The sequence below is a fragment of the Somniosus microcephalus genome, chromosome 30 (genome assembly GCF_052327205.1).
Source record: "Somniosus microcephalus isolate GS21.2 chromosome 30, FLI_Smic_1.0, whole genome shotgun sequence".
Classification (NCBI taxonomy): Eukaryota; Metazoa; Chordata; class Chondrichthyes; order Squaliformes; family Somniosidae; genus Somniosus; species Somniosus microcephalus.
In genome coordinates this window covers 18,665,159-18,692,587 of record NC_141016.1, presented here as the reverse complement: position 1 = coordinate 18,692,587, position 27,429 = coordinate 18,665,159, and the positions used below count along the sequence as shown (strand labels likewise).

Here is a 27,429-nt window from a genome sequence, read left to right as displayed (position 1 = left end):
AGTATTGATGCATTTAAGGGGTGGCTTGATGAACACAAGAGGAGGGAATATGGGGCCAAGGTGGAAAGAGGTCATTCGAGTAATGGCTTGGAGTATAAATACTGGCACGAACCGGTTGGGCCGAATGGCCTGTTTCTGTGTTGCAGATACCACGTAATTCTATGTTGGTTTGGTGCTGTACCTTCAAAGCAGCACCAAAGATGTGTTGGAGAGGGTTAAGAGAGCAACAAGAAGGATCCCAATTGCCAATCCTTCAGCGAGGATGCCACCATGTACAGAGCAGCCTAGGCATTGATACCATTCCACCTGACATTGCCAAAAAACAACCGTAAAAGCAATAAAACTGCTCCCACCAACTCTGCTGCTGCTTTTTTGTTGGCATCCATATCTTGCAGTTCGGACAAAGTTTAACCCTCCTAAACTTTACCGCTTATTGCACCCCTTTGAAAAAGGCTCTGCACTCGCAACCTTAACCTTAATGATGGACTTGCCGTTTATTCCAACATTTCCTGTTTTCACTTCAGCCTTCCACTTCCGGGATATGAATTCACATTCTCAGGGGCCTGACGCATCTCATCCCTTCCTTAACTTTGTTTTCAAATCCCTCCACGTGAAAGGCGTTATATTTTGAGAGAAAGTCTTTCTTTCTTTCGCTCCTCCAGCCCCACAACCCTCCGAGATATCTGCGCTCCTTCAATTCTGGCCCCTTGAGCATCTCCGATTCAATCGCTCCACCATTGGTGGCCGTGCCATCAGCTGCCGAGGCCCTAAGCTCTGGAATTCCCTCCCTAAACCTCTCCGCCTCTCTTTCCTCCTTTAAGACGCTGCTTAAAACCTACCTCTTTGACCAAGCTTTTGGTCATCTGCCCTAATATCTCCTTACATGGCTCGGTGTCAAATTTTGGTTCATAATGCTCCTATGAAGCGACTTGGGATTTTTTAAAAATTCGTTTATGGGATGTGGGCGTCGCTGGCAAAGCCAGCATTTATTGCCCATCCCTAATTGCCCTTGAGAAGGTGGTGATGAGCTGCCTTCTTGAACCGCTGCAGTCCGTGTGGTGAAGGTACTCCCACAGTGCTGTTAGGGAGGGAGTTCCAGGATTTTGGCCCAGCGACGATAAAGGATCGGCGATATACTTCTAAGTCAGGATGGTGTGTGACTTGGAGGGGAACTTGGAGGTGGTGGTGTTCCCATGCGCCTGCTGCCCTTGTCCTTCTAGGTGGAAGAGGTCGCGGGTTTGGGAGGTGCTGCCGAAGAAGCCTTGGCGAGTTGCTGCAGTGCATCTTGTCGATGGTACACACTGCAGCCACGGTACGCCAGTGGTGGAGGGAGTGAATGTTTAAGGTGGTGAATGGGGTGCCAATCAAGCGGGCTGCTTTGTTCTGGATGGTGTCGAGCTTCTTGAGTGTTGTTGGAGCTGCACTCATCCAGGCAAGTGGAGAGTATTCCCTCACACTCCTGACTTGTGCCTTGTAGATGGTGGAAAGGCTTTGCGGCGTTTTACGACATTAAAGGCGCTATATAAATAAATATAAAGTTATTGTTGCTGTAATGCAAAAGTAAGAATGCAGAACATATCACCGATGAAAGTGAAACTCACCATAATTTTTATTCAGGCAATGACAATGGAAAAAATATATTAGTACATGGAATTCAAATTTTATATCTTTTCAGATTTTTTTTGTAGTTACAACTTTAAAAATCTTTATTGAACTATAACATATAAAAGACAAATATATCTGTATATAAAAATTATGCGGGTGAAGGTTTTCAAAGTGAAAAGCAGCTGAGTGTGGCCAAGGCAAAAACAAAATCAATTTAAAAACAAAAGGAACGACAGAGCCGGTGTGAGATATTCGGACAAGTCACAAAGTGGAAACAACACAGTAAAAGGACCTGTACTTGAGTCACCAATACCCTATTTGCACTGGCACGAACACAATATCGGAAAGTTATTGAGGCAGGCAGAAGAAAAATTAAATCAGATCTTTCGCAGAATTGCTGAGCGCAATCTGTGGGGAAGATTTCGAAATCTACTGTCGTGTCGAGCTGCAGTGACTTGTGCTGTAGCTGGAAGAGACGGGGTGGGGGAGGGGAGGGGGACAAAACACAAGACTCTGGACCAAGAATTTGAGCACATGTCAGTTTCAGGGCTTAAAATATTCTCTAATTAATATTAAACAATTGTTCGGTGTCGAGAGGTTTTTTTTTGTGCGTTCAAAAATCCCATTCTGCTGTTGACATGATGGCACCTGTGGGAGTGTGAATAGGGTCATGCTTTGCGCCGTCTGGTGTGCGGAAGTGCGCCTTTCTTTTTGCAGACACCTTTGAAGTGTTCAGTGAGTAACGGCACTGTGTGTGTGCCAACATCTCAACCCTCAGGCTCTCGAAACCCCTGAGCATCAACGTGGTGAGGGTCCTGAGAAAAAATGAGTTGCTTCACTTTAAACCCTGTTAGAAATAAGTTAAGATACTTTAGGGTGTGCCCACACACCATCTTCAGCAACGCTTTCCCCCCCTTCACAGATACTCACGAGGACGTGTGATCCGGATCGAGGGCTCATCGAACTGATCTGCAGACCTGACACTCCAACCCCTACCATCTCCACCCCCGCCCACCCACCCAGCACCTGCTGGTTTTGGGTCTGAACTATAGGACTCACAACCTTGATCTGCTCCAGCGTGGGTCTCCAAAGGGCGACATTCAACAGGGCTAGGGAGGAGAAACTTCCACTGATTTCCACTCGGTTGGATCCACCCCGAGGTTAAAGTTTGGCGTGGTTCATCACGGCCAAGCAAACCCCCCTCCCCCTGAGCTCTGATCAGGTTTTGGAGGTGCCTTTGTGAATGGGACCTCCAACCCCTAAGTGGTCTTGGCAGCAATGCTCTCTCTCTCGAGTTCCATCAATGAATGTGCATGCACCCTCAGTATGTTGAAAAGCAGAAGCAATGTTTACCACCAGTACTTTTTAAATAAGATATTCCACAAAATGTATTATCCATACTGCTTTAAGAAGAAAAAAAAAGCCATTCTGGACATGTTCGTGGGCACTGTTTGGTGCCCCATTTTGTAAGTGGCAAGCCAGTGGATTGGTCCACTGAATGGGTCGGAGGACACGAGTGACTCACTGGGTTTGGCCGGTTCCGTTCAAGCTGAGCTGTGGAGAGTCTGCACTGGTCAAGACCTCAAACTGAAGCACAGCCCGGCCATGTGTAAGCATTCACTTCAGAACCGAGCTCCTCCTTGAGAATCGTGGCACCGACACACACACACCAAACACGAGAAAGGTCAGAACTCACCGTCCGGATTCCTCATCAGCTGAAGCAAGTTGCAGGAAACACATCTGATGATAAAAGGTTAATGTCACAATTACACACAGATGTACTGGATGGCCCATCCAAGCATGATATATATTTAGTTGAGGATGGAAACACGATTGGGTGACGACAGGGATGAGGATGAAGTGTCGGCAGAGCAAATTACATGTCAGGGTAACTGGGCGCCTACAGGCTCGGGAATGTTTTGGCAGTCTCGTTTGTTTGTGCAGTGAACATCGCATGAAGACAGATCCAGCAGCCACATGTGCTGTGCAGACTATTGGGCGTTGCCGTTTCAAGGGGTCAGATGGTGTTGCACTCGGGCATTATATCTAAAGTAAGGCAGCGTGCTTGAGGAATGGAGGTCTGCAGAAAGCTGTATCGTGCACAGTGTCCAACACTGGGCTGGCAGGCTTCAGTCGGTTTTCCCCAGTTTGGCTATCAGCTCGTCGCAAATCTTGGTCAGCTCTTCAATCTCTTGGTTCTGTGAGTTAAGAAACAAATGGTGTTGGCAATCAGTTTGAAACTAGAATCACCGCCGATACTTTCGCCATTCGTGCCCCAGTTGTAAAATTAAATGGGCAAACAGTCCCCGCGGTGGGGCACAAAGCCACACGCACCAGGAGGTTTCCTGTCCCAACCTTGGACCGTGCAGATTCAACCAGCGCAGTGGAGAGAGTACTGTCATTAGCCTTATCATTCCTGAACTATGGAGTGAAAAAGTTCCCAATCCCAGCTGGGATCCCTGCTTGGATGTTGGGTGAGAACAGAATCAGTTGTGATGGCACCCAGGGGTGAACAGCCCACAAACGTTCATTAATCCATGCCCATGAGCCAAGGCACCAGAACATAGTCACCGTCCACAAAGGGTCAATCGTTAGCACCTTTCAGGAGAGGAGCGGTACGGGGAGAAAATTGAAGGGAAAACAATAAAGAATTATGATCCTTTTCCTCTCCTTGAAATTTCCCGACACCGCACCCACCCAGCACAGCATTGAGAGAAGGGCACGGGAGCAGTCCCGTGTGACCTGCTCTGTGATTTCATTTCCCTTCCTTGGGACCTCCCTATGTTCACATAATGGCTAAAAAGACTTGCATTTCTATAGCGCCTTTAAAGACTTCAGGACATCACAGAGCGCTTTACAGCCAATTAAGTACTTTTTGAAGTGTAGTCACTGTTGTAATGTGGGAAACGCGGCAGCCAACTTGCGCACAGCAAGCTCCCACAAACAGCAATGTGATAATGACCAGCGCACAGCAAGCTCCCACAAACAGCAATGTGATAATGACCAGTTCATTTTTTTTTTAGTGATGTAGGTCGAGGGATAAATATTGGCCAGGACACCGGGGAGAACTCCCCCTGCTCTTCTTCGAAATAATGCCATTTTACGCCCACACGAGAGGGCAGACGGTTTAGCATCTCATCCAAAAGACGGGCTAGGCTGAGATAAAGCAGCAATACACTCATTGTTGGGGCATAAGGCGCCCTACCGCTCAGTAACATAATGCATTGGAGCTCTGGCTTCCAAACATCGTTCGCTTTACCTTCTGTTGAATTGTCCTGTCCATGGAATCCACTTTCATTTGTTCCTTCCGTAAGCTAGCTTGCATGGCTGCTCCTTCTGCGTTGGCCTTAGCCCGCACTTGAGCAATCTCCTCGTTGGCCCTGCAATTGGTCATGAGTGTTACTGAATGGACTTCCTTTACTGAACTGGCAGCACGGCCTTGGTAATGGGACAGCGCTTGAACATGAAAGACCTCATGAGCGACGAGGTCTTCATGACAGTCAGTCATGGGGACAGGCCATTAGTTCCTTTATACCTCCTCATATCATCTTCTCAGGTTTGAGCTTCTCGGGTGACGAGTCTCTTGGGACTCAGGAAAAGATTTGTAGCAACAACATGTTGGCAATAATGTGGCAGCCCCGATAATTCCCAGCCCTTCCCTGCGTTTACCAGGTGAGCCCAGTAAAGGAAGGGTTGGCAAATGGGATCCGACAGTGGTTGGTCATTGGATTCCCTTAGAAAAGAACTTGCCGTTTCAGAAGAACAGACAACGCGGAGCAGAATCAGATTTTTAGTTTCAATTCCTAACTCAATTGATTTAAAGTTCAAGTACCAATGGAGTTGGGGTTGGTTTATCCACAAGTGAGCAGAAAATGAGGAAACTATGCACTTTGGACTTTTGAGCCCCCTGATCACGATGATCATTGGAAAATATGCTTCAAACGTCGTAACTGTACAAACAGATTTACCTCCAGCAATTGATTTGTCCTAAATTCTACTCTGACCCGTGTTAGCTCTGCATGCATCTGGCCAGCACTGAATGTGTAAAAATCTAAGTTTGGTGGCAGAGGGTGAGGAAAGCGAGCAAGAGCATTAGAGATTCAAGGGGAACAGAGAGAAAGAACGCATGCAGAAGTGACAGAAAAGACTGAAAGCGACAGGAGAGTTATTTTAGATTGTAGTACTGGGTGGAACAGTATAGTAACCGTTGTGGCCTCTCTGAGTCTTACTGCTCATTAATGCAAAGCTGAGGGTGCTTTTGTGTTGTGGACTTAGACCTACTTGTAGCTGGGTTCAGACTGAGTGTTATTTCCAGCCACTAGAAAGAGGAGACTTCCATCTCATCTACCTGGGTTAGATTCATTTCTCAGTCCCGGAGATGAAAGGAGTGCTTCTCCTTGACATATCCACCCCGCTTTCATGCCTCGGCTTCTGCACTGAGCAACTCTTCAGCCTTTCTGATTTCAATCTGAATCTCAGCTCCCCTTGCCCGCTCTCCTCTGAACTCACCGCCCTCCTGTCCTTACTAAGCCTCTCCCTCCGCATAAACGCTCCTACCTGCATTCACAGCCAAGCCCACGACCTTGCCTTCTCCTGTGGCCTCTCTATTCCTGTGGTCTCTGACCTCTTCCTTGTACTGCTCTAGCTCCACTTCCTCTTACCTTCCTCTTTGGGCAAAACTGCCCTTTCAAACTCCCACCTGCCTAACCTTTGGCCCTTTATTTGCCACAAGATTTCTGCAACCGCTGATTTGCACAATCACTCTCTCATCTCCATCTTTGATGTCTCCCAGCTCAGTTCTTCCCCCTGGTATTGCCCCATCTTCACTGCCTCAAGTCCAGGGGTGCAGAGTTGAGCATGGCTGGTGCACATCTGCTTTAGACACCCATCAGCAGTTACGGCTGGACTATATCACGCTCTACCGGACCCCATTCTCCTCTGCCACATCCGCCCACTCGTCCTGCAACAACAATAACTTGCATTTATATAGCATCTTCAACATAGCAAAACATCCCGGGGTGCTTCACAGGAGCGTTTATCAAACAAAATTTATCACTGAGCCACATAATGAGATATCAGGACAGATGACCAAAAGCTTGGTCAAAGAGGTAGGTTTTAAGGAGCATTCCCCCTTGTCTTCCCCATCTCAATGCTGCCCCTTGGTGACATCATCTGCAGATATGGCGCCCACTTCTACATGTACGCTGATAACACCCAGCTCTACCTCGCCATCACCTCTCTTGAATCCTCTGTACTGCCAGACTGCTTGTTCCACATCCAATCGTGAATTAGCTATAATTTGCTCCAGCTAATCATTGGGAAGACAGAAGCTATTGTCTTTCGTCTCTGTCACAATCTCCTTACCCGTACCAATAACTCCATCCCCCTGTCTCAGGCTGAACCAGACTGTTAACAATTTCAGTGTCCCATTCAATCCTCAGTTAAGCTTCCGATCCCCATATCCTCTGCATCACAAAGACCGTCTACTTTCATCTCCGTAGCATTGCTTGACTCTGCTCCTACCTCAGCCTATCTGCCACTGAATCTACCCATACCTTTGTCACCTCCAGACTCAATTATTCCATTGCACTCCTGGCCAGCCTCCCATCCACCAGCCTCCACAAAGCTCACTGGAAAACCCTGCTGCCCGCATCCTATCCCACCCCTAGTCCCACTCGGCCATCCCACCCGTCCTCACTGTAACGTCCTCCAGCCCTACAACTGACCATCCATGCACACTCTAGTCTCTTGAGTGTCGCCCCTCATTTCACCCCACGATCGATGGCTGTTCCTTTAGCCGCCTAGGTCCCATGCTCTGGAATTCAGCCTCGCCACCTCCCTCTCCTCATAAGACCCTTCTTACACCCCACTTTTTTGACCAAGATTTTGGTCACCTCGCCTATCTTTCTTTGGCTCAGAGTCGTTTTTGAATTTGCCTTTGCAAAACACTTTGGGATGGTTCTCTACATTCAGGGGCTGCATAAATACAAGTTGTTGCTCAGCCAGCCCTACAAACCAATATTAATATCATAGTGTTGATCACAGAGATCTGAGGTCGTTGTGTACACTGCACCAATAGTAATTTTCACGTCATATCATATAAGCAACCTACAGATACTCACCTGTCTAGCTTTTCTTCAGCATGGAGTTTGAGAGCTTGGTATCTCTGCTCCTCTTGTTTGACCCTAGCCAAATAATCTTGGGCACATTTCTTCAATACTTCTTCATTCTTCAAGCACAAGACAGAAAACAAGTTGCTTTACTCTTTTCATACGGGGTGGGGGCAAGCGTGTTTTTTTTTTTTAATATCCCCATCGGGAGTTTCTTTAACATTTTTAACTAATGACATGCTTAAGAGAGACAAAAGTGATGTGTACCTTTTTGAATCCTTCTAGTACCCCTTTCATGTTCTCATATCTCCTGAAGAGATCTGATAAGGACCTCTCCACCGAATTCAGGTCTGCCAGGGCCTGGTCCTTCTCCATAATCAGCTGTTGTATGGATGTCTGAGAAGCCATTTTATTCTTCAGTTCGTCTTCTGCGAGCAAGAATGGATGAACGGTCACGCCAAGCACTCTGACGCTGGGTAAAGACTTAAAATTCACTTACATCTAGTTTGCTATTCCTAGTGATGCCTGTGTGCAACAAACTGGGCAGACCATAAGTCCACAACAAAACTCTCCAGAACTGATGTGACAACCGGATAAGCTGGGGGAGGAGCCAAAAATATATTTCTCTTGCACCTCAAATAAGTACCACAGTTGTACAGTATATTGTAATGGACTCATTTAAAAAAAAATTCATTCCCGGAATGTGGGCATCGCTGGTAAGGCCAGCATTTATTGCCCATCCCTAGTTGCCCTTGAGAAGGTGGTGTTGAGCCGCCTTCTTGAACCGCTGCAGTCAGTGTGGTGAAGGTCGTAGCGTTTTTTTTTACAACTGAATGTCTTGCTAGGCCATTTCGGAGGGCGGTTAAGAGTCAACCACATTGCTATGGGTCTGGAGTCACATATAGGCCAGACCAGGTAATGGACGGAAGATATCCTTCCCTAAACAACCAGATGGGTTTTTACAACAATTCGATAGTTTCCATAATCACTATTACTGATACTAGCTTTTTGTTCCAGATTTATTTAATTAACTGAATTTAAATTTCCCAGCTGCCGGTGGTGGATTGCTAGTCCAGTAACATAACCACTGTGGTGGCGTCCCCTTGTACAAACTGCCACAGGTCCTGCATGTTATTGGTGTGATTCACATAATACATGTTAACAGTGCACACTTTATAGTGAAGTTTAAAACAACTCTTTAAAAAAACCTTCAAAAGAAAAGACTTGCATTTCTATAGCGCCTTTCACGACCGCAGGACGTCCCAAAGCGCTTTACAGTCAATGAAGTGCTTCTTGAAGTGTGGTCACTGTTGTAATGTGGGAAATGCAGCAGCCAATTTGCGCACAGCAAGCTCCCACAAACAGCAATGTGACAATGAGCAGATAATCTGGGTGTATTTTAGGGATGTTGATTGAGGGACATTGGCCAGGACACCGGGGATAACTCCCCTGCTCTTCTTCAAAATTGTGCAAAGGGATCTTTTACGTCCACCTGAGAGGGCAGATGGGGCCTCAATTTCACATCTCATCCAAAAAAAACAGCACCTCTGACAGAGCAGCACTCCCTCAGCACTACACTGGAGCATCAGCTTAGGTTTTTGTGCTCAAGTCTCTGGAGTGGGATTTGAACCCACAACCTTCTGATTCAAGAGGCGAGAGTGCTGCCCACTGAGCCACAACTGACACAAGTTTGTCCACTGTAACTTGTATTTTGTTTGGTAGTTAGTTCAAAAACTATTTGTGAGGAATGCTTGTAGATGAGACAAAATGCAACTTTTCATCACCAACATGTGATGTTTGATGCCGTATTTCTCAGCTCTAGTGTCTGGCCATGGAAGCGCAGATCTGAGACTGCATGCGAGAAAATGTCCATGGTGTACAAAATGGGTGCTGGGACAACAGACCCTTGTGCTTATTTGAAGCGCTGGTCACGAATTGTAACCAAGCCGATTCAAGGCAACTTAGTGACCTGGACTCTGTGTTTGTGGATCAAATAAGATCCACGATAAAAACAATAAACCGACTGGCATATCAGAAGCACCAGCCGATTTCTGACTGTAGATCGCCAGCAAAACCACACATCTCCGGGAGGAAAAGTGCCTTCCTCTGATCAAACCTGCTCAGTCAAAGAGGGATTTCAAAAGCAGCAAGGATCTCTTTGCAGCTGTGGAGAATTAAGTCTGAACTTCGAAGAGGAGACATTTGCCCCCCCCCTTGTGCCTTGGTCAAAGGCTACGCTGCCACGGAAAACGGAAATCATTCTCAGTGCGCGTTTTTCTTTATCCTGCCCTCAAACCTTATGGGAAATCGCAATTTGAGATCGTTACAAAAGTGCCCCTCGTCTGCTTCCCCTACCCGCACAGTGACCAAGGGACCAACTTGGGTACCAGTACAGGCGATATGTTTTATCCGTTAGCAGCCAAGTTGCCAGAGAGAGCGGCGTGGCACATCAGCATGGGCAGTAACTGCCGTTTGCCCCCTCTCATTAAGATGCAGTGCTGCTCTACTCCTTTGACCGCAGAAGCATTAATATGCAGGGTGAGCAGTTGGAGCAGCTCAACCCTGTCCTGACTGAATCAGACAAAGCAATGGAAAACATACCTATCATCTGTGCGATCGTTTTTTCGTACTCGGCAACAATTTTTCTGCAAAATGAGAAAAAAATCATCAGTTAATTGGTTTCATAATTGGAAAGCACCGCTTACCATGTTGAGCAGGAACCTCCTTTGATACTTCCGTTGATCTTCGCGCCGCTTCCTCCTACTATTTCTCGCGCAAAGTGCGATGTCATCGCACAGCAGTGTTTTCTGAGCGAATAGCCACACTTGCGACTGTCACGATTTGCGGAGTTATTTCACGCAAGCAAAGCAAGGTTCCCATGGAATCTGATTCCACCACCCTTTCAGGCAGTGAGTTCCACATCTTAACAACCCTCTGTGCGCAAAAAATTCTGCTCATTTTCCCACTAGTTCTTTTACTAATTGACATGAAACAGTCATTCATGAAAGAAAGACTTATGAAATAATACTGAGCAGCCTGCGGGTGGCGCTGTCCAGGGAGAGTATAAATATTCGGGCACGGGCCCAGCTTGCGCAGGACATTCTTAACAGGAACTAGTGAAGGACACAACTAGACCTCCATGTTGTAAAACAGTTGATTAAAGCTTTGTTTAACGCTTAGACCAAGTGCCTAGTAGTTTTCTTACATCACTAATGATCTTAAATCTGTGACCTCTGGTTACCGACCCGCTTGCCTTCATACCGAGACAGCTGCCATTTATTTTCCCCAACACAAGAACATAAGATTTAGGAGCAGGAGTCGGCCACTCGGCCACTCGAGCCTGCTCCGCCATTCAATGAGATCATGGCTGACCTTCGGCCTCAACTCCACTTTCCCGCCCGATCTCCATATCCCGTGATTCCCCTAGAGTCCAAAAATCTATTGATCTCTGCCTTGAATACACTCAACGATTCAGCATCCACAGCCACACAGGGAGAGAACAATTCTCTCTCTCGTTCTTTTTCTATCCCGACGCATTGCATGCATGAAAGCAATATTGCAAATCACTAATAGGAAAAACTTAGGTTTTTATAGTGCCACATCACATTAAAGTGGCTCAAAGCACTTCGCAGAATGAATAAATCTTCAGTTCTAGTAACCATTACATAAGCAGCAAATTCTGAACAGGATTGTGATTGTTAACCACACTCAGAAAGATCAAAAATAGTTTTTCCACAGAAATTAGATCCTCATTTTTCTCACTATGCCACATAAAGAAAGATTAAAAGCAGGAGGTTTCACAAACTACTGCACCCATCTCAATCCCAACAGCTGTCCAAGGTATTTCACAGCTCTGCTTCTTCGTACTTGGTTGACTCTCGCGCTTCCTTTGATCTGCCCAAGACGGCGGAAAATCAAAAGGCAAAGCAAAGATCAGAATGGCGAGTTCCTGATCTTAGCTGCACTGGTTGGGTGAGGGGAGCGTAGAGCAAAGCCCGTGATGAGGAGTGACGAGAAGAGTCATTCGGTATGTCACTGCGGGCCACATCTGGACAAAGACCTGAAATCAAGTCTGTCTCGCCTTGGCGAAGGGCCAGGGGCAGGGGAAAGCAAGACAGAGGAAGTGCCAGCAAGATATAACCAGCACTGGTGCTGTAATGGAGGTGGTGCTGGATCTGGGGAGGGGTTTCTAGGAGATGTAGACGGTTCTTATAGAGACGGAGTGTTTGTATTATAGTCCAACTTGCTCTGGCACACCCTTCTCTTCTGGGCCATCAGTGCCACCCTGAGCAGATTTATACTTCTAATCGGATTGAGTCGCATAAGGTGAGTTAATGAGGCCTCGGCCCTCCCCCATTTTGAAGTCATTAATATGAGATGGTAGCTTATTGAATCCATATATCTGACCCAGATAAATTGAGGTAGTAAAATGTGTGTAACAAAGGGTTCATTCAATAATATCCTCAAATGCACAAATGGCAGACATGCAGACTGGGACACAATACTCCAGTTGAGGCCGAACCAGAATTTAACATAACTTCCTTGCTTTTGTACTCTATGCCTCTATGAATGGCAATCTAAAGCTCTGTCTGTGCTTCATTCACAGGCTTCGAGGAAAACGTCAGTGTTCTGATTCCTAAAACTTTTGATAGGTTCCATTTCACCCTGTTTTACTTCCACGTCGTCGTTGCTCCATACAGCCTAAAGGTTCCGAAATACATTGTTCTATTGCTCGACTCAACGCTGCTTGGTGTTTAAGGAACTTGTTCACAGCTGTCTGATGTCATATTGTTTGAAGTCTGCTCTTCTCTTCGACGGGATCTCCGTTTGGCTCTTCAACCTCGTTTGTTCTCTCCCAGCCCGGCCTTTTAATCTATTTCATTTCCTGTGCTTTTCCAGTCTTGACAAAGAGTTTTGACCCGAAACGTTGACTCTTTTTTCTCTCCATGGATGTTGCCTGGCCTGCTGAGTTTTTCCAGCATTTTCTGTTGTTATTTCAAGTTTCTCTTCAATCTTCCAGGAGATTGGGTTGGACTCTCTCAATATGACTTTCTAGACCAATTATCTAAGGTCTAACACTGTCCTTATTCATAGAATCATAGAATGGTTACAGCACAGAAGGAGGCCATTCGGCCCGTCGAGCCCGTGCCGGCTCTCTACAACAGCACTTCAGCTAGTCCCACTCCTCCCGTCTTTTCCCCGTAGCCCTGCAAATTTATTTCCTTTAGGTATTTATCCAATTCCCTTTTGAAAGCCGTGATTGAGTCTGCCTCCACCACCCTTTCAGGCAGTGCATTCCAGATCCTAACCACTTACTGCGTAAAAACGTTTTTCCTCATGTCGCCTTTGGTTCTTCTGCCAATCACCTTAAATCTGTGTCCTCTGGTTCTCGACCCTTCCGCCAATGGGAACAGTTTCTCTCTCTCTACTCTGTCTAGACCTCTCATGATTTTGAACACCTCTATCAAATCTCCTCTCAACCTTCTCTGCTCTAAGGAAAACAACCCCAGCTTGTCCAGTCTATCCACGTAACTGAAGTCCCTCATCCCTGGAACCATTGCTGTAAATCTTTTCTGCACCCTCTCTTAGGCCTTCACATCCTTCCTAAAGTGCGGTGCCCAGAATTGGACACAATACTCCAGTTGAGGCCGAACCAGCATTTTATAAAGGTTCACCATAACTTCCTTGTTTTTGTACTCTATGCCTCTATTTATGAAGCCCAGGATCCTGTAAGCTTTTTTAACCACTTTCTCAACCTGCCCTGCCACCTTCAATGAGTTGTGCACAAATGCCCCCAGGTCTCTCTGTTCCTGCACCCTCTTTAGAATTGTACCCTTTAGTTTATATTGCCTCTCCTCATTCTTCTTACCAAAATGTATAATTTCGCACTTTTCTGCGTTAAATTTCATCTGCCACGTGTCCGCCCATTCCACCAGCCTGTCTATGTCCTCTTGAAGTCTATCACTCTCCTCCTCACTGTTCACTATACTTCCAAGTTTTGTGTCACCTGCAAATTTAGAAATTGTGCCCTGCTCACCCAAGTCTAACTCATTAACATATCTCAAGAAAAGCAGTGGTCCTAGTACCGACCCCTGGGGAACGCCGCTGTCTACCTTCCTCCAGTCCGATAAACAACTGTTCACCACTACTCTCTGTTTCCTGCCACTTAGCCAATTCCGTATCCAGGCTGCCACTGTCCCTTTTATTCCATGGGCTTCAACTTTGCTGGCAAGCCTATTATGTGGCACTTTATCAAATGCCTTTTGGAAGTCCATGTACACCACATCAACCGCATTGCCCTCATCAACCCTCTCTGTTACCTTATTGCCTTCCATTGCCTTCCATTCTGTTCATTGGCACGATGTTCAAAATTTAAGACAAGTGTGATCTGTCTATTGCTTTGTCAAGTTTCAGGCCCCGATATTTGCGGGGGAACACGGTAGTGCGGGGGGTTGTGGGGGAAACCTGGCGAGTCCAGGGATGCGGAGGTCCTGCCAAATTTAACGGCAGGACCTCATTATAATTTTTTTCTTCCTTGGGGATGGTCCCCGGTAATTGTGATCGTGGGGCAGGCTGCAGATATGGGATTGGGGGTGGGGAGGGGGGAGGTCACCCATCGTGGTGGGGGGAGAGAGATCGCGATCGGTAGAAGGGAGGCCAAAGGATTCCTTGAGGAGCCCGGGGGGGGGTGGGGAGCAGGTGGGGGGAGGAAGCACTCCTGCTCCTCCTGGCCCACAAGGTGTGCTATAAAGGGCATTAACCTTAACTCCCACCTCCCTTTTGCTGCCGGGTTTCCCGAGGCCTGGGAAACCCGGCCGGAAGCAGTTAAATTTAAATCAGGCTCCCAACTGCACTGTGGGAGCCCGATTTAATTATGTTAATGAAGTGCCCCACCTCTCCAAAACGGGACACCCGCACGCCTCGCTACCCGCCGGCGTACAAATGGCAACGGGTGCGTACACGGCACATTGGGGATGCATTCCCCGTTTTTTTTAGGGTTTAACCCCTCCACCCCCCCCCCACCACCCTCGGCCTCCTCCCGCCGTGATGGTGGGTTGTGGGGGCGGTGCTTTTTACTATCGAGACCTCTGCAGCATGTCCTTTAACATATTGTGGCTAATTCCGTGATCCCGCACTCACAGGGTGTGTGAGCTGTAGAAATGGGGCCCCCATCTCCGAGCTACGCTCCCTCCTCAAGCATGGCCTCCGTGTTGGGAGCCCAGGATCAGAAATTAACCCCATCACGGACCAGTTGCATTTGCCACTTGTAGCTGACTGTGGCAGGCAGGCAGGCGTAGGCTGTGCTCAAAGTCCATGCTCGGGTCTGGTTCTTCCTGCATTTGCTGATTCTTCTGCTCCAGCTTGAACTTTCCCCAAGGTTTTTTTTTAGTGTTGTGTGTGCTCACAGTCTTAACCATTTCCCTGCAAACAGTCTGTATCTATCTCAGCCGATGTACAGGGTGATGCGCTCACTATTCAATTCAATTCAAATCGCTTTATTGGCATGACAAGTTACATCTTATGTTGCCAAAGCATCGGAAAACATTCATGTTTGTTCACAAAAATACGGATCTATCCATACAGTGTATAAACAGATATATCCCTGAGTGTATAAATATACTTTCATATAATTTATATATACTCTTTTCTTATATTTAGTGGTTGTCCCTCTGTTTATGGCAAGCTGTAACATAGTGTGCCGCTAGTGTTACGCAATTTCTCTCTTCCCCTAGTAGGTATGGGAGTTTTTGGTCGTCATTCAAATTTCTGAATTCCGGGCATATTTTTGTGAATTTTGGGTAGAAATTCTCCCTTATGCCCTGATATTTTCTACAAGCTGTGAGGAAGTGCATCTCTGTCTCCACCACTCCCTGACTGCAGTGAGAGCATATCCTGTCCTCTCTTGGTAGCCGGGTCTGCCTGTGTCTACCTTTTTCGATCGCCAGGTTATGTTCACTATCACTATCATCCCATACCCAGCGCTGACAAACCTGAGAAAACCGACTGCAAGATCCAAGTGACTCTTCGAATAACTAGAATAACCTTGGTCACTTGGCCAATGCAATACTTTTGAATCTGTAAATTTTGGGTCTTCGCACTATTTCATTTGGGATTTTTTTCCCCCCACCAAATGAAATCATTTTAAATCGCTGCTAACTTGGCGTTTGGTTTACATTTAGTTTTATGGCCTAACTCTTTTTGTCTGGACTACTTGCGACAAACAACAACAAAATCTCATCTGCATCTAAACACGTAACCTTATATGGGCTCAGACGTTCTGACTGATATAATCCCCATGATACTAATGCTGCGAAAATCAGCCAAAATAATTCTGTTTATATTTGAATTGGGCGCTCACTAGGCAACCGACAACTCCTGGGCTGTTTCTGTTTACGAGATTGCGGACGAACATCGTATTCTTTCTCAGTTTGCCAAGGATTTGTGCCAAACCAGTCAAAACAAGAGATATTGGATCGTTCGATTAAACCTTCAGGGTCTCAGCAGCTTCAGCACTCCTGCCATTGGCCTGATTTGCACCGACGCAGATCTGCAGCTCCTGTACCTTGGACCCAAAACATATTCACCCTGCAAGTCTCTCTCTCTCTCTCTCTCTCTCTCTCAGGCAGTCCCTCAGAACCGAGGATGACTTGCTTCTACACTAGAAATGAGTTCTCAGGTGACCGATGAGTGCATAGAGTCATAGGCCTAGAAATTGGGTATAGCCCCGCTTGGGGCGTTAGAATTGGCGCTGCGCAAAGTTTATAGTCAGACGCAACTTATCGCCACCTGGCGCGATATTGGGTTGCATCGCCCCTAAAGGTGATTGAGGCGCGAATTCAGGCATTACACGGGACTCCTAAGGCGCTAAACTTCCGGCGCAACCCAATATCGGAGCGGACGGGCGCAGCGCAGATGCTCTCAATTACCGATGACCACGAGACTGCCAGGCGCCGGCCAGCTCTTAAAGGGGTGGGTCAGTCAGCCTCAGCATCCACACTCTGCGCCTTGTAGGCCTCAGAATTGGCGCAGGCCCTTCTCTGGCGCTAAAAACTTGGACCAGATGGAGAAGGTGAGAGAGAGAGCAGAGCGCTTCACCAATGAGGCTCTGGAGCAATTGGTGGCCGCAGTGGAGCACCGGCGAGATGTTCTCTACCCAGACAATGGCACGAGGCCGAATCATAAGGACTACCGACGAGCTTGGAGGGATGTATGCCAGAGGGTCAACTCCAGCAGCATGGTGACCAGGAGCCCTGTCCAATGCAGAAAGAAATTCAACGACCTCACTCGGGTCGTGAGGGTGGGTGTTGTTTCAGCAAACTTCTGCATCCCTTCATTTGCACCTGACTTTATGGCTACAGGGTGGCCTGTGCCCCATTGGCCATCTGCCAGCAAGCACCCATGGCCCTTTCTGGGCACACACATGCACATTTGACTCAAGGCGTCATGTAAGGGCTCTTGCACCATGGGGGGCATGAGATGATCACTCAGGGCATCATGTAAGGGCTCTTCCACCATGGGGGGCATGAGATGATCACTCAGGGCATCAGGTAACATAACTTCCCCTCCTTTCCCCTGCAGTCCAAGCTGGCGAGGATTGGCAAAGACCAGCTTCGCACCGGTGGATGACCTCCACAAGTGGTCTCTCTCAAGGATCTCGAGGACAGAGTCCACCAGATTCTTGGAGGACGTCTGAGTGGTCCTGTAACCACTGCATCTGCCGACCCCATTGTCGACAGCGATGGTAAGGTTCTCACCTTTTACAACTGTCTCCTTCCACTTGTTCCCCCCGCCAGCATGCTTTCTCACTGTGGACCCATGTCAGAGCCTTGCCGCAATCTGGCATCCCTTGCTGCCAAGCTGTCCTTTTGCTAAAGCCACTCTTCCACCTCCCTGCTTTCAGATGCTGCATCACCAGCTCGGGAGCCGGGCCCTCAAGCTGCCAGTGCCAGTGCCTCCAAAGGCTCAATGAGAAAAGTACTGTCCAACAGAAGGTCAGCAACTCTCTCCAGCAATGATCAGAATGGCCAGCCCAAATGGCTGCAGCTTTTATACTAGTGCTGTTCCCTTTAAATAGCGCCCCCCGAGTCCGAGAAGGGCCTGGGAACGCTCCATCCAACTGTCACTAATAGCGCCAGGCGGAAAGGATGCGGGCGCCACCGAATGTCCAGTCCGGGGCGCCAAAAAGGCGTTGCACACTGAAATGATGTCATGATCTGCCTGCGCCTGCGGGCGAGCGCAAAGAGTTAGCGCCGGCGCTAAAAGGATACTCAATATGGGAGGTGGCGCTATATTCACTGCGCCTGCCCGAAAATTGGGTAACGCCCCAATTCTCTGGCTCTTTAAGCGCTAATCGCTGGCGCTACCAACCGAATTTCTAGGCCATAGAGTTATACAACACAGAAAGAGGCCCTTTGGCCCATCGTGTCCGCGCCGGCCATCAAGTCCTATCTATTCTAATCCCATTTTCCAGCACTTGGTCCGTAGCCTTGTATGCTATGGCGTTTCAAGTGCTCATCGAAATGCTTCTTGAATGTTGTGAGGGTTCCTGCCTCTACCACCCTTTCAGGCAGTGAGTTCCAGATTCCAACCACCCTCTGGGTGAAAATGTTTTTCCTCAAATCCCCTCTAAACCTCCTGCCCCTTACCTTGAAACTATGCCCCCTGGTTATTGACCCCTCTACTAAGGGGAAAAGTTCCTTTCTATCTACCCTATCTCTGCCCCTCATAATTTTGTACACCTCAATCAGGTCCCCCCTCAGCCTTCTCTGCTCTAAGGAAAACAACCCCAGCCTGTTCAGTCTCTCTTCATAGCTGAAGCGCTCCAGCCCAGGTAACATCCTGGTGAATCTCCTCTGCACCCTCTCCAATGCAATCACATCCTTCCTATAGTGTGGCGACTAGAACTGCACGCAGTATTCCAGCGTTTTGTACAGTGCAATGCGGGACCTAAAGTCTCTGTCACAGGTGGGGCAGACGGTGGTTGAAGGGGCGGGTGGGTGGGGTGCTTGGGTTGACATGCGTTCCTTCCGCTGTTTGCACTTGGCTTCCGCTTGCTCCCGGCGAAGAGACTCGAGGTGTTTGGCACCTTCCCGGATGCTTCTCCTCCACTTTGTGCGGTCTTGGGCCAGGGATTCCCAGGTGTCGGTGGGGACGTTGCATTTTTTCCAAGGAGGCTTTGAAGGTGTCCTTGAAGCGTTTCCTCTGCCCACCTGGGGCTCTCTTGCCGTGTCGGAGCTCCGAGTAGAGCGCTTGTTTAGGGAGTCTCGTATCGGGCATGCGGACGATGTGGCCCGTCCATCGGAGCTGATCGAGCGTGTTCAAAGCTTCGATGCTGGGGATGTTGGCCTGAGCGAGAACACTGACGTTGGTGCCCTGCAAGTGCCGTGTACCCTAATCTACAGAGTTATTCCAGTGTTCCCCTATCCTCTCATGCCCTTGTCACCTGATCCACCCAGACCGTTCAACCTCTGAATCCGCCTATGAGGAACGCGACCCACAGAAATCAGGGTCAAACGTGCCTTTATAGATAAATGAAAACCGTTTTCCCAAACATTTCTTTTTCCATAACACAGTGCCTTTAACAAGCACTGCGATCTCCGGAAATAAGAATCCAAGAAATTCTGAATCAAGCACATTCTGCATCTCAGTTGTCAGAAAAAACTTGAAATCAAATACATTTTCTTTTTAAAAGGGGTTAAACTGTAAAGTTGTACCTCATTTCAATGACTTCTTGTCTACTCTCTTCATATTTTTGCTTCCATTGATTTGCTTCTATTTCCTTAGCCACAATCTGTAACGAAGATAAAATTTGCCATTGGCGCAATGTATTGCAGGTGATCTAACACGGTGCTGCCGAGGCACAGCTCGCAGCTTCCCAACAGCAATTCCCCAATGCCCCTCAGTTCCTGATCTCACGTCTACCGTCACTGGAATGTGTCGAGCACGGACCACCTGCCTCCCCTCCCCCTCTCCGCCTCCCCCTCCCCCTCCCCGGAATATTGGAGGGACAGCCACCCTGGCCCACTCTAACACACACGCGCTGGTTATACCGCAGCGTTGGTGGAGGCCTGGGTACTCGGCCACCCTCTACAGTCTCAAGTGGAGGCCGAGAGAAGGCACTTGCAGTAAAAAGAAACTTCAAAACCAAAATCAAAGACCAGGAGAGAAGGAAGGCGGCTGTACATAAAGGAAGATTGGATTACAGGCCAGGCTGTGGGAGTAGGAACAAAATTGTCCATTTTTGGCATATGTGCAATTTACACTGAGTGGCTTGCTAGGCCATTTCAGAGGGGCGGTTAAGAGTCAACCACATTGCTGTGGGTCTGGAGTCACATATAGGCCAGACCGCGTAAGGACAGCAGATTTCCTTCCCTAAAGGACATTAGTGAACCACGCGGGTTTTTAAGACAATCCGATAGTTTCATAGTCACCATTACTGGTGCTATGTTTTTTTATTCATACCAGATTTATTTAATTAACTGAATTTAAATTCCCCAGCTGCCGTGGTGGGATTTGAACTCGTGACTCGCAAATAATTAGTCCAGGCCTCTGGATTACTAGGCCCAGTAAGATAACCATTATGCTACCGTACCTGAAACCCTGAGCTCACGTCTACCATCACTGGAATGTGTCGAGCATGGACCACCTGCCTCCCCTCCCCTCCGCCTCCCCCTCTCCGCCTCCCCCCATCCCCCCGGAATATTGGAGGGCCAGCCACCCTGACCCACTCTAACACACACACGTGCTGGTTATACCGCAGCGTTGGTGGAGGCCTGGGTACTCGACCACGCTCTACAGTTTCATGTGGAGAAGGTGCAGGAGTGGAGAGACCGAAAGAGGACACTTGGGGTAAAAAGAAACTTCAAAATTAAATCAAAAGCCAAGGGGGAAAAATTCGGTTGATTTGCGCCTCCCGTTAACACCCCAAAGGGGCGCAAAGCACCTAGCGCCCGGGCGCGACGCCGCTAACGCCTCCCGCGAAGCCGCTAACGCCTCCCGTGAAATTAAGCAGGAGGTTAGCGGCGGCGCTGTGCCTCCAACGATGATGTTATCGCCGTGCACAGCGCCCCGCTCGTGCCCCGGCCACAAACTTGGCTCGCGCCCCCTGACCTACTGCCGGACGCCATGTCCGACAAGGTCAGGGTGGCGTTTTTGCAGCGATAATTAAAGGGCAGGTGCCGGGAGGTCATTCTTTTTTGGGCCGTCTGCCAGCACCTGCCCCCTTTTTGCCTCCTCCTGCAGGATGCCGGCCGCGATTGGTCAGCCCGGCACTCCCTCAAAGGAGGCGCGAGCCAATTTCCCCCCCCCCCTGCAAGTGATAAGAAAGGCAGTTGTTGATAAAATATGGTTGGATTACAGGCCAGATTGTGGGTGCAGGAACAAAATTGTCCCTTTGTGACATATCTACAACTTACAGACGTAGCAACAACAACTTGTATTTATATAGCGCCTTTAATGTAGTAAAACGTCCCAAGGTGCTCCACAGGAGCGTTATCAAACAAAATTTGACACCGAGCCACATGAAGAGGTATTAGGGGAGAAGACCAAAAGCTTGGTCAAAGAGGTGGGTTTTCAAGAGCGTCTTAAAAGAGGAAAGAGAGGTAGAGAGGCGGAGAGATTTAGGCAGGGAACTCCAGAGCTTAGGGCCTAGGTAGCTGAAGACACGGCCACCAATGGCGGAGCGATTAAAATCGGGAATGCTCAATAGGGCAGAATTGGAGGAACGCAGAGATCTCGGAGGGTTGTGGGGCTGGAGGAGGTTACAGAGATAGGGAGTGGGCGAGGCCACGGAGGGATCTGAAAACAAGGATGAGAATTTTAAAATCGAGGCGTTGCTGGACCAGGAACCAGTGTGGGTCAGCGAGCACAGGGGCGATGGGTGCACGGGACTTGGTGCGAGTTAGGACACGGGCAGCCGAGTTTTGGGTGAGCTCAAGTTTACAGAGTGTGTAAGGTGGAGGGCGGCGAGGAGTGCGTTGGAATAGTCGAGTCTAGAGGTAACAAAGGCATGGGTGAGGATTTCAGCAGCAGATGAAGTATACTTGCTACTGCTCAAGACAAAGCAGATGATACACCATTTCCACTTTACAACAAATAATTGGATACATAATGGAGAACAAGAAGCTTTCCTGATTGTTCCATCCCTCTGACAGTAGCACTGAGACATAATTATAATATCCAAACTGAGATCAGCAGGATGTAACTGAAACTTACAATTGTTTGTGTGTGTCTAGGATCTCAGCAAGAACAAATTGGTGCAATTTTAAAAACCTCGAGGAATTAAATTAAGGGACAGCTGTAATGGTGACTTGTAAATTTTGGGTTCGCAGTGGAGCGCCGCGTGACCACGCACTTCAGTCAGAAAGTGGTCGGGCTTTAGAAGAATCAAACTGAGACTCGCCCCCTGAAAAATCTGAAACTCCACCGAACATCCAAAACTCGGCAGCCCGTGTCCTAACTCGCACCAAGTCCCGTTCGCCCATCACCCGCTGTGCTCGCTGACCTACATTGGCTCCCGGTTAAGCAGCGCCTCGATTTCAAAATTCTCATCCTTGTTTTCAAATCCCTCCATGGCCTCACCCCTCCCTATCTCTGTAATCTCCTTCAGCCCCACAACCCCCCCACCGAGATATCTGCGCTCCTCTAATTCTGCCCTCTTGAGCATCCCTGATTATAATCGCTCAACCATTGGTGGCCGTGCCTTCTGTTGCCTAGGTCCTAAGCTCTGGAGTTACCTGCCTAAACCTCTCCGCCTCGCTACCTCTCTTTCCTCCTTTAAGACGCTCCTTAAAACCTACCTCTTTGACCAAGCTTTTGGTCACCTGCCCTAATTTCTCCTTATGTGGCTCGGTGTCAAATTTTCTTCCTGTGAAGCACCTTGGGATGTTTTACTACGTTAAAGGCGCTATATAAATACAAGTTGTTGTTGTTGTAGAATGACTTTTAAGACTCCATTTAAAAACAAATGAGTTTGCTTCTCGATGTTGGCTCACTCACCAATCATGAATCACAATGGGAGAACGGTTGATGCCAGTGGACTTATTATTAGAGCCAAAGTAATCAGTATTTTCTTACTGGGACGGGGGGTACAATTGCTTCAGCATTACCTCTTCTCTGATTAAACTCAGGACGGCTGTCTTGTCTGCCTGGATGTCGTTCAGCTCATCGCCCACCGAGCCATCCATCTCACTCAGAAGTGCTTTAAAAGAGAGTACGCTTTCACTGCTGCACACCCCAGGCGCTGAGACCTGCTGCAGGAACAAAACCCAGTCGTTACTTATCATACCTCTTTTTTCAACCTCAGTGCTCACCTTGGCCGATGTGTTTTGTCAGCCGCTAGGATTGCCAACCCTGCGGGATTAGCCTGGAGACTCTCGGAATTGAAGATTAGGACACTGCTGCCAGCAACCCTGGAGGAAAATCATATGGGGACTTTTTTTTTTTAATTGTTTTTTTTTACATTTTCTTTTTTATTCGTTATAAAAACATTGGACTTGGTTAAAAAGGTTGTGTTATAAATCTCATCATCATCAAGGAACTACTCATGAAATAACGCTGGACGGCCAGGTGGTGGCGCCGTCCAAGGAGTATAAATACTCGGGTGTGGGCCCAGCTTTTCAGGGACATTTTGTAAGACAAGGAACTAGTGAAGTACAACTAGACCTCCATGTTCTGAAACAAGTTGATTAAAGCCTTGCTTTATACTCAAACCAAGTGCGTAGTGAGTTTTATTACATCAGGTTGTTTGATTGAAAGACTTGCATTTATATAGCACCTTTCACGACCACCAGACGTCTCAAAACGCTTTACAACCCAATGAAGTACTTTCGAAGTAGAGACACTGTTGTAATGTGGGAAACATGGCAGCCAATTTCCACAAACAGCAATGTGATAATGACCAGATAATCTGTTTTTTTGATTGAGGGACAAATATTGGCCAGGATACCGGGGATAACTCCCCTGCTCTTCTTCGAAATAGTGCCATGGGATCTTTTATATCCACCCGAGAGAGCAGACGGGGCCTCGATTTAATGTCTCATCTGAAAGACCACACCTCCGACAGTGCGGGGCTCCCTCAGCACTGCACTGGAGTGTCAGCCTAGCTTTATGTGCCTGGAGTGGGACTTGAACCCACAATCTTCTGACTCAGAGGCGAGTGTGTCACCCATGAAGCCACGGCTGATGGTCAAGGATCATCCAATCGGGTAATGAGTCTTTCTGCTTTCTGATTGGCGGTGTGCCGTGAGGATGGACGTGTTGGGCGACCAATGGCGCGAGCCTGGGGGTGGGGCAGCTGGCGGCAGGAGGTCACGTGATAAAACCTTCAGGAATACATTCAACCAGAGATGGCGACCCTATAAGTAGCAAACATTTAACAAAAAGAATCCAGTATTTTCATATAATCCATACCAGTTGATCTATCTTTAATATTTTGGCATAGAATGAAATATACTGCAATAGAACTCAAGGGTGTAGAATGTTGGCTATCAAACAGCAGTGGCGCTGAAGATTTCTTGCATATCTCTCTGGCCCTCTTACTCAACTTGATGAAGCCCTGAACCTTTAATCTGCATTAGAGGGTACTGAATTTGGATGATCAGCCATGATCTCATTAAATGGCGGATCAGGCTCGAAGGGCCGAATGGCCTACTCCTGCTCCTATCTTCTATGTATCTACGTACTATTGCAACACATTTCAAAAGGGAAAGCCAGCTTGGGAAATTGAAACGGCAAGTTTCTGGCCGGCATCGTTATCTTTTCAGCTCTTTGGCTGATCGGTTTCTGGACAGGAGCCAGGAGGTCCCCTCCAGTCGGCGGTTTGTTCTGCAGATGCCCTTGTCTGGATTAAAGCAGTTCAGACGCAGCCTCCGTAATCTCGTTTTGCTCAAAGATAATCGGATGCTCGTCTGCCACTCTCTGCGCCTCAGCCAACCACCTGTTCAAGCAAGGTTTGCAGCCCATGCCGTTCTGGACGCTTCCCACGACACCGTATCTGCTCTTAACTTTCCTGATAACAGGGAAAATGCAAGTGTGCATTTTAATACTTCTAAAAGAAAAACAGGTGGGGGAGCCGGAGATGTAATTTATATTCCAATTTCCACTCTTGTAAATATTTGAACTCAAACTTCAGGTGGAAAGATATACTAAGTTCTCTGGCCACGTACACTGGTTTCACTCAGACTTAGTGCCAGAGTCGGGAGTCAAAGAATTCCTCCTGTTTGTCATGCAACATGTTTCAGGAACTAACAGGGGGACAAAATTGCCACAGTCCCCTAAATTGATGAGCCTCCTCCCCCCCTCTGCTTACCACCCTTTGCTGATTATCTACTCCAGCCTTCGCAATGACCTTTTGCCAGCATTTATTTCAGCTTACGCTCCTGCCTCGCGAAATGACGCCCGCAAACCCCACTCAAAGTGGCATTCTCAGTCCCCAACCCCGTATCCCAATTCTTAATTAAAATGCTCACTCTTGCCAGTGCAGACCCGTGTGCCACGTAAAATGCCAGTCTGCGTGTTTTTTGATTTTAAACTCGTAGAAGACACTTAGGCCTAGAAATTCGGTAGGCTTAGCGCCGCTTTTGAGGCGCTAGAGGGCCTAGCGCCGGAGTTATGGCCAGTTTGGAAATTGAGTGGGTCCCTAAATCGGCGTTAGGCCGTTAGCGCTGCGCCGGCACCGATGACGTCATCGGTGTGCGCAGCGTCCCGGTTGCCATGGTAACCCGCCCGAACTCCGAAATTGACTTGCGGCCGCCTCGCCCGTGGCAGCCGCAAGCAACGTTCTGGCAGAGGTGCCTTACTGGACTTTGCGCCGGCGCATTAAAGGCCCCGTGGCGGCCGGCTGCTTTCCCGCCGGCCGCCTGGCCGCAGCTCCCTCCCCGGACTTCTCCCCCCCCCCCCCCCGGGACAGATGCAAGCCCGGCACTTGTCCGAGGTGCCGGGCTCATTTTTACAATGATTTTCGCGGGCCGCGGCCGGGTGCAGGCAGCTCCTCCTTAAGGGAAGGAGGAGGCCTGCACTTCCTGAACCTGCCGCACCGCAGCGGGCGCCGCAGCGCCGGAATAGCGCCGCAATTCAGCGCGTAGCGCCAGTTTTCAGGCGCAAACAGCTTTCAGCAACGCCGGCAGCCGTTTGGGCGCAGAACTAGTGAATTTTTGGCCCGCCCAGCGCGACTTAGCTCCGGCACTAACTTCCGGCACTAAAGCCGTCGCTGCGCCAAAACCCAATTTCTAGGCCTTAATTGTTATATTTCTGCTGAATTTATGAGCCAATCAAGCTCACTGCTAGAAAATTGGAATGGGTTTACAATATTTCTGTTTTCAGTTTTAGCATCAGGTATCTCCCAGGTCAGGTTCAGCATAGGCAAGATAGTGCGCTCGAACAATGTGCCTTAAACCCAGTACCAGTATAACACCAGAAAACGCTGGAAAAACTCAGCAGGCCCGGCAACATCCGTGGAGAGAGAAACAGAGTCAACGTTTCGGGTCGAAACCCTTCGTCAGAACTGAGAAAAAAGCAGGAAATGAAACAGATTAAAAAGCAAGCTTGGGGATGGGAAATGGGGGAGGGGATGAAAGAACAAAAGGGAAGTTCTGTGAGAGGTAAGGAGACATTAAGAGATATTCAAGGCGAGACGAGATGGTAGTAGGACAGGTAAAGAGACACAAAGGATGGCTCTAGATGAAGTGTGAAATGCGCTGGCAGAGTGAAAGACAGCTGCCATGATGTTGCCTGGCCTGCTGAGTTTTTCCAGTGTTTTTCTATTGTTATTTCGGATTTCCAGCAGCCATAGTATTTTGCTATCGTACCAGTAGAACACCCCTTACTGTGCCAAAGGTAAGATTTCCAATTTCTGCCTTTTGTTCAGTGTCGCTGCACTGAATTTCGTTTTGTATTTTATTTTGCATTTTCTCCGACCAATGGTCTCACTGTCCCTTTAAGAATCAAACTGCTGCAAAGAATTATGATTGATCGTAATATCCTTTTGTGCTGTCCACTTCAATTAGGCTTGGAAGGTTTACTGAAGCGAGCAGAGTGTGGAAGCTGAATTAACATGCTCAGTTGATGTTGAGCTGCCTTTACGACTGTGGCCCATACAGTATTAATTCAGGTCTCTTGTAATCATTCGCGTTTAGTCATTCCTCCAAACCAAAGCTTCTGATAATGTTATCAGGACTCGCTATTCAAATGAAGAAAACAAATGATTACATACATGGGATATACGGCACAGAAGCAGGCCATTCGGCCCATGCCGGTGTTTATGTTCCACTCCAGCCTCCTCCTGCCTTTCCCTAAGCAAAAAAAAACTGGAACGAGCACAGCAAACCCCAGCCAACAGTTTAGGTTTGGAATCTCATTGCCCGTCTCTGGACTGGAGAGTTTCACGAAGGGACTTCCTTTTGTTTAAAATGGTCAGTGGTGTTTCCAAACAGCTGTTTGAAGGCATCACTGGGTTGTAAATCAAGAAATGTATTGATATCCATCCCAATTCCTTCCCCACCTGCAAAGAAAAATTGATGTTTTGCCTGTGACGGACACACTGGAATGATGGCTCCGTTAAAATGATTTGGAGCATGCTGTCTGTTACTTCCTTGTCACTAATGGCTCCTGTATTCCATTAAGGGCAATCCATTTTGTAAATATGTATTGTCACTTGATTGTGCATGGTTATTATGTATGGTGGATAAACATGTTGCCAAACCTTAAAAAAAACCTC

At 48.0% G+C, this 27,429-nt stretch overlaps 1 protein-coding gene across 8 annotated transcripts in view; it reads right to left on the bottom strand.

Moving 5' to 3' along the window:
- Positions 1-1,585: 1,585 nt before the first annotated feature.
- The window catches only part of tacc1 (transforming, acidic coiled-coil containing protein 1), a 232,938-nt gene continuing 207,094 nt past the window's right edge, over positions 1,586-27,429 (bottom strand). For 4 of the 8 annotated variants that reach the window (XM_085971170.1, XM_085971167.1, XM_085971162.1 and 1 more), the window contains 6 exons: positions 22,823-22,966; positions 19,430-19,506; positions 10,317-10,360; positions 7,983-8,143; positions 7,728-7,834; positions 1,586-2,420 (listed from right to left, as the gene is read on the bottom strand). In XM_085971170.1, the coding sequence (XP_085827296.1) occupies positions 2,219-2,420; positions 7,728-7,834; positions 7,983-8,143; positions 10,317-10,360; positions 19,430-19,506; positions 22,823-22,966 (735 nt within the window). In that variant the 3' untranslated portion in view covers positions 1,586-2,218. Of the gene's footprint in view, positions 3,804-4,864; positions 4,986-7,727; positions 7,835-7,982; positions 8,144-10,316; positions 10,361-19,429; positions 19,507-22,822; positions 22,967-27,429 lie in introns of all 8 variants that reach the window. The other 4 variants (XM_085971164.1, XM_085971166.1, XR_015074252.1 and 1 more) reach the window with 3 other exon arrangements.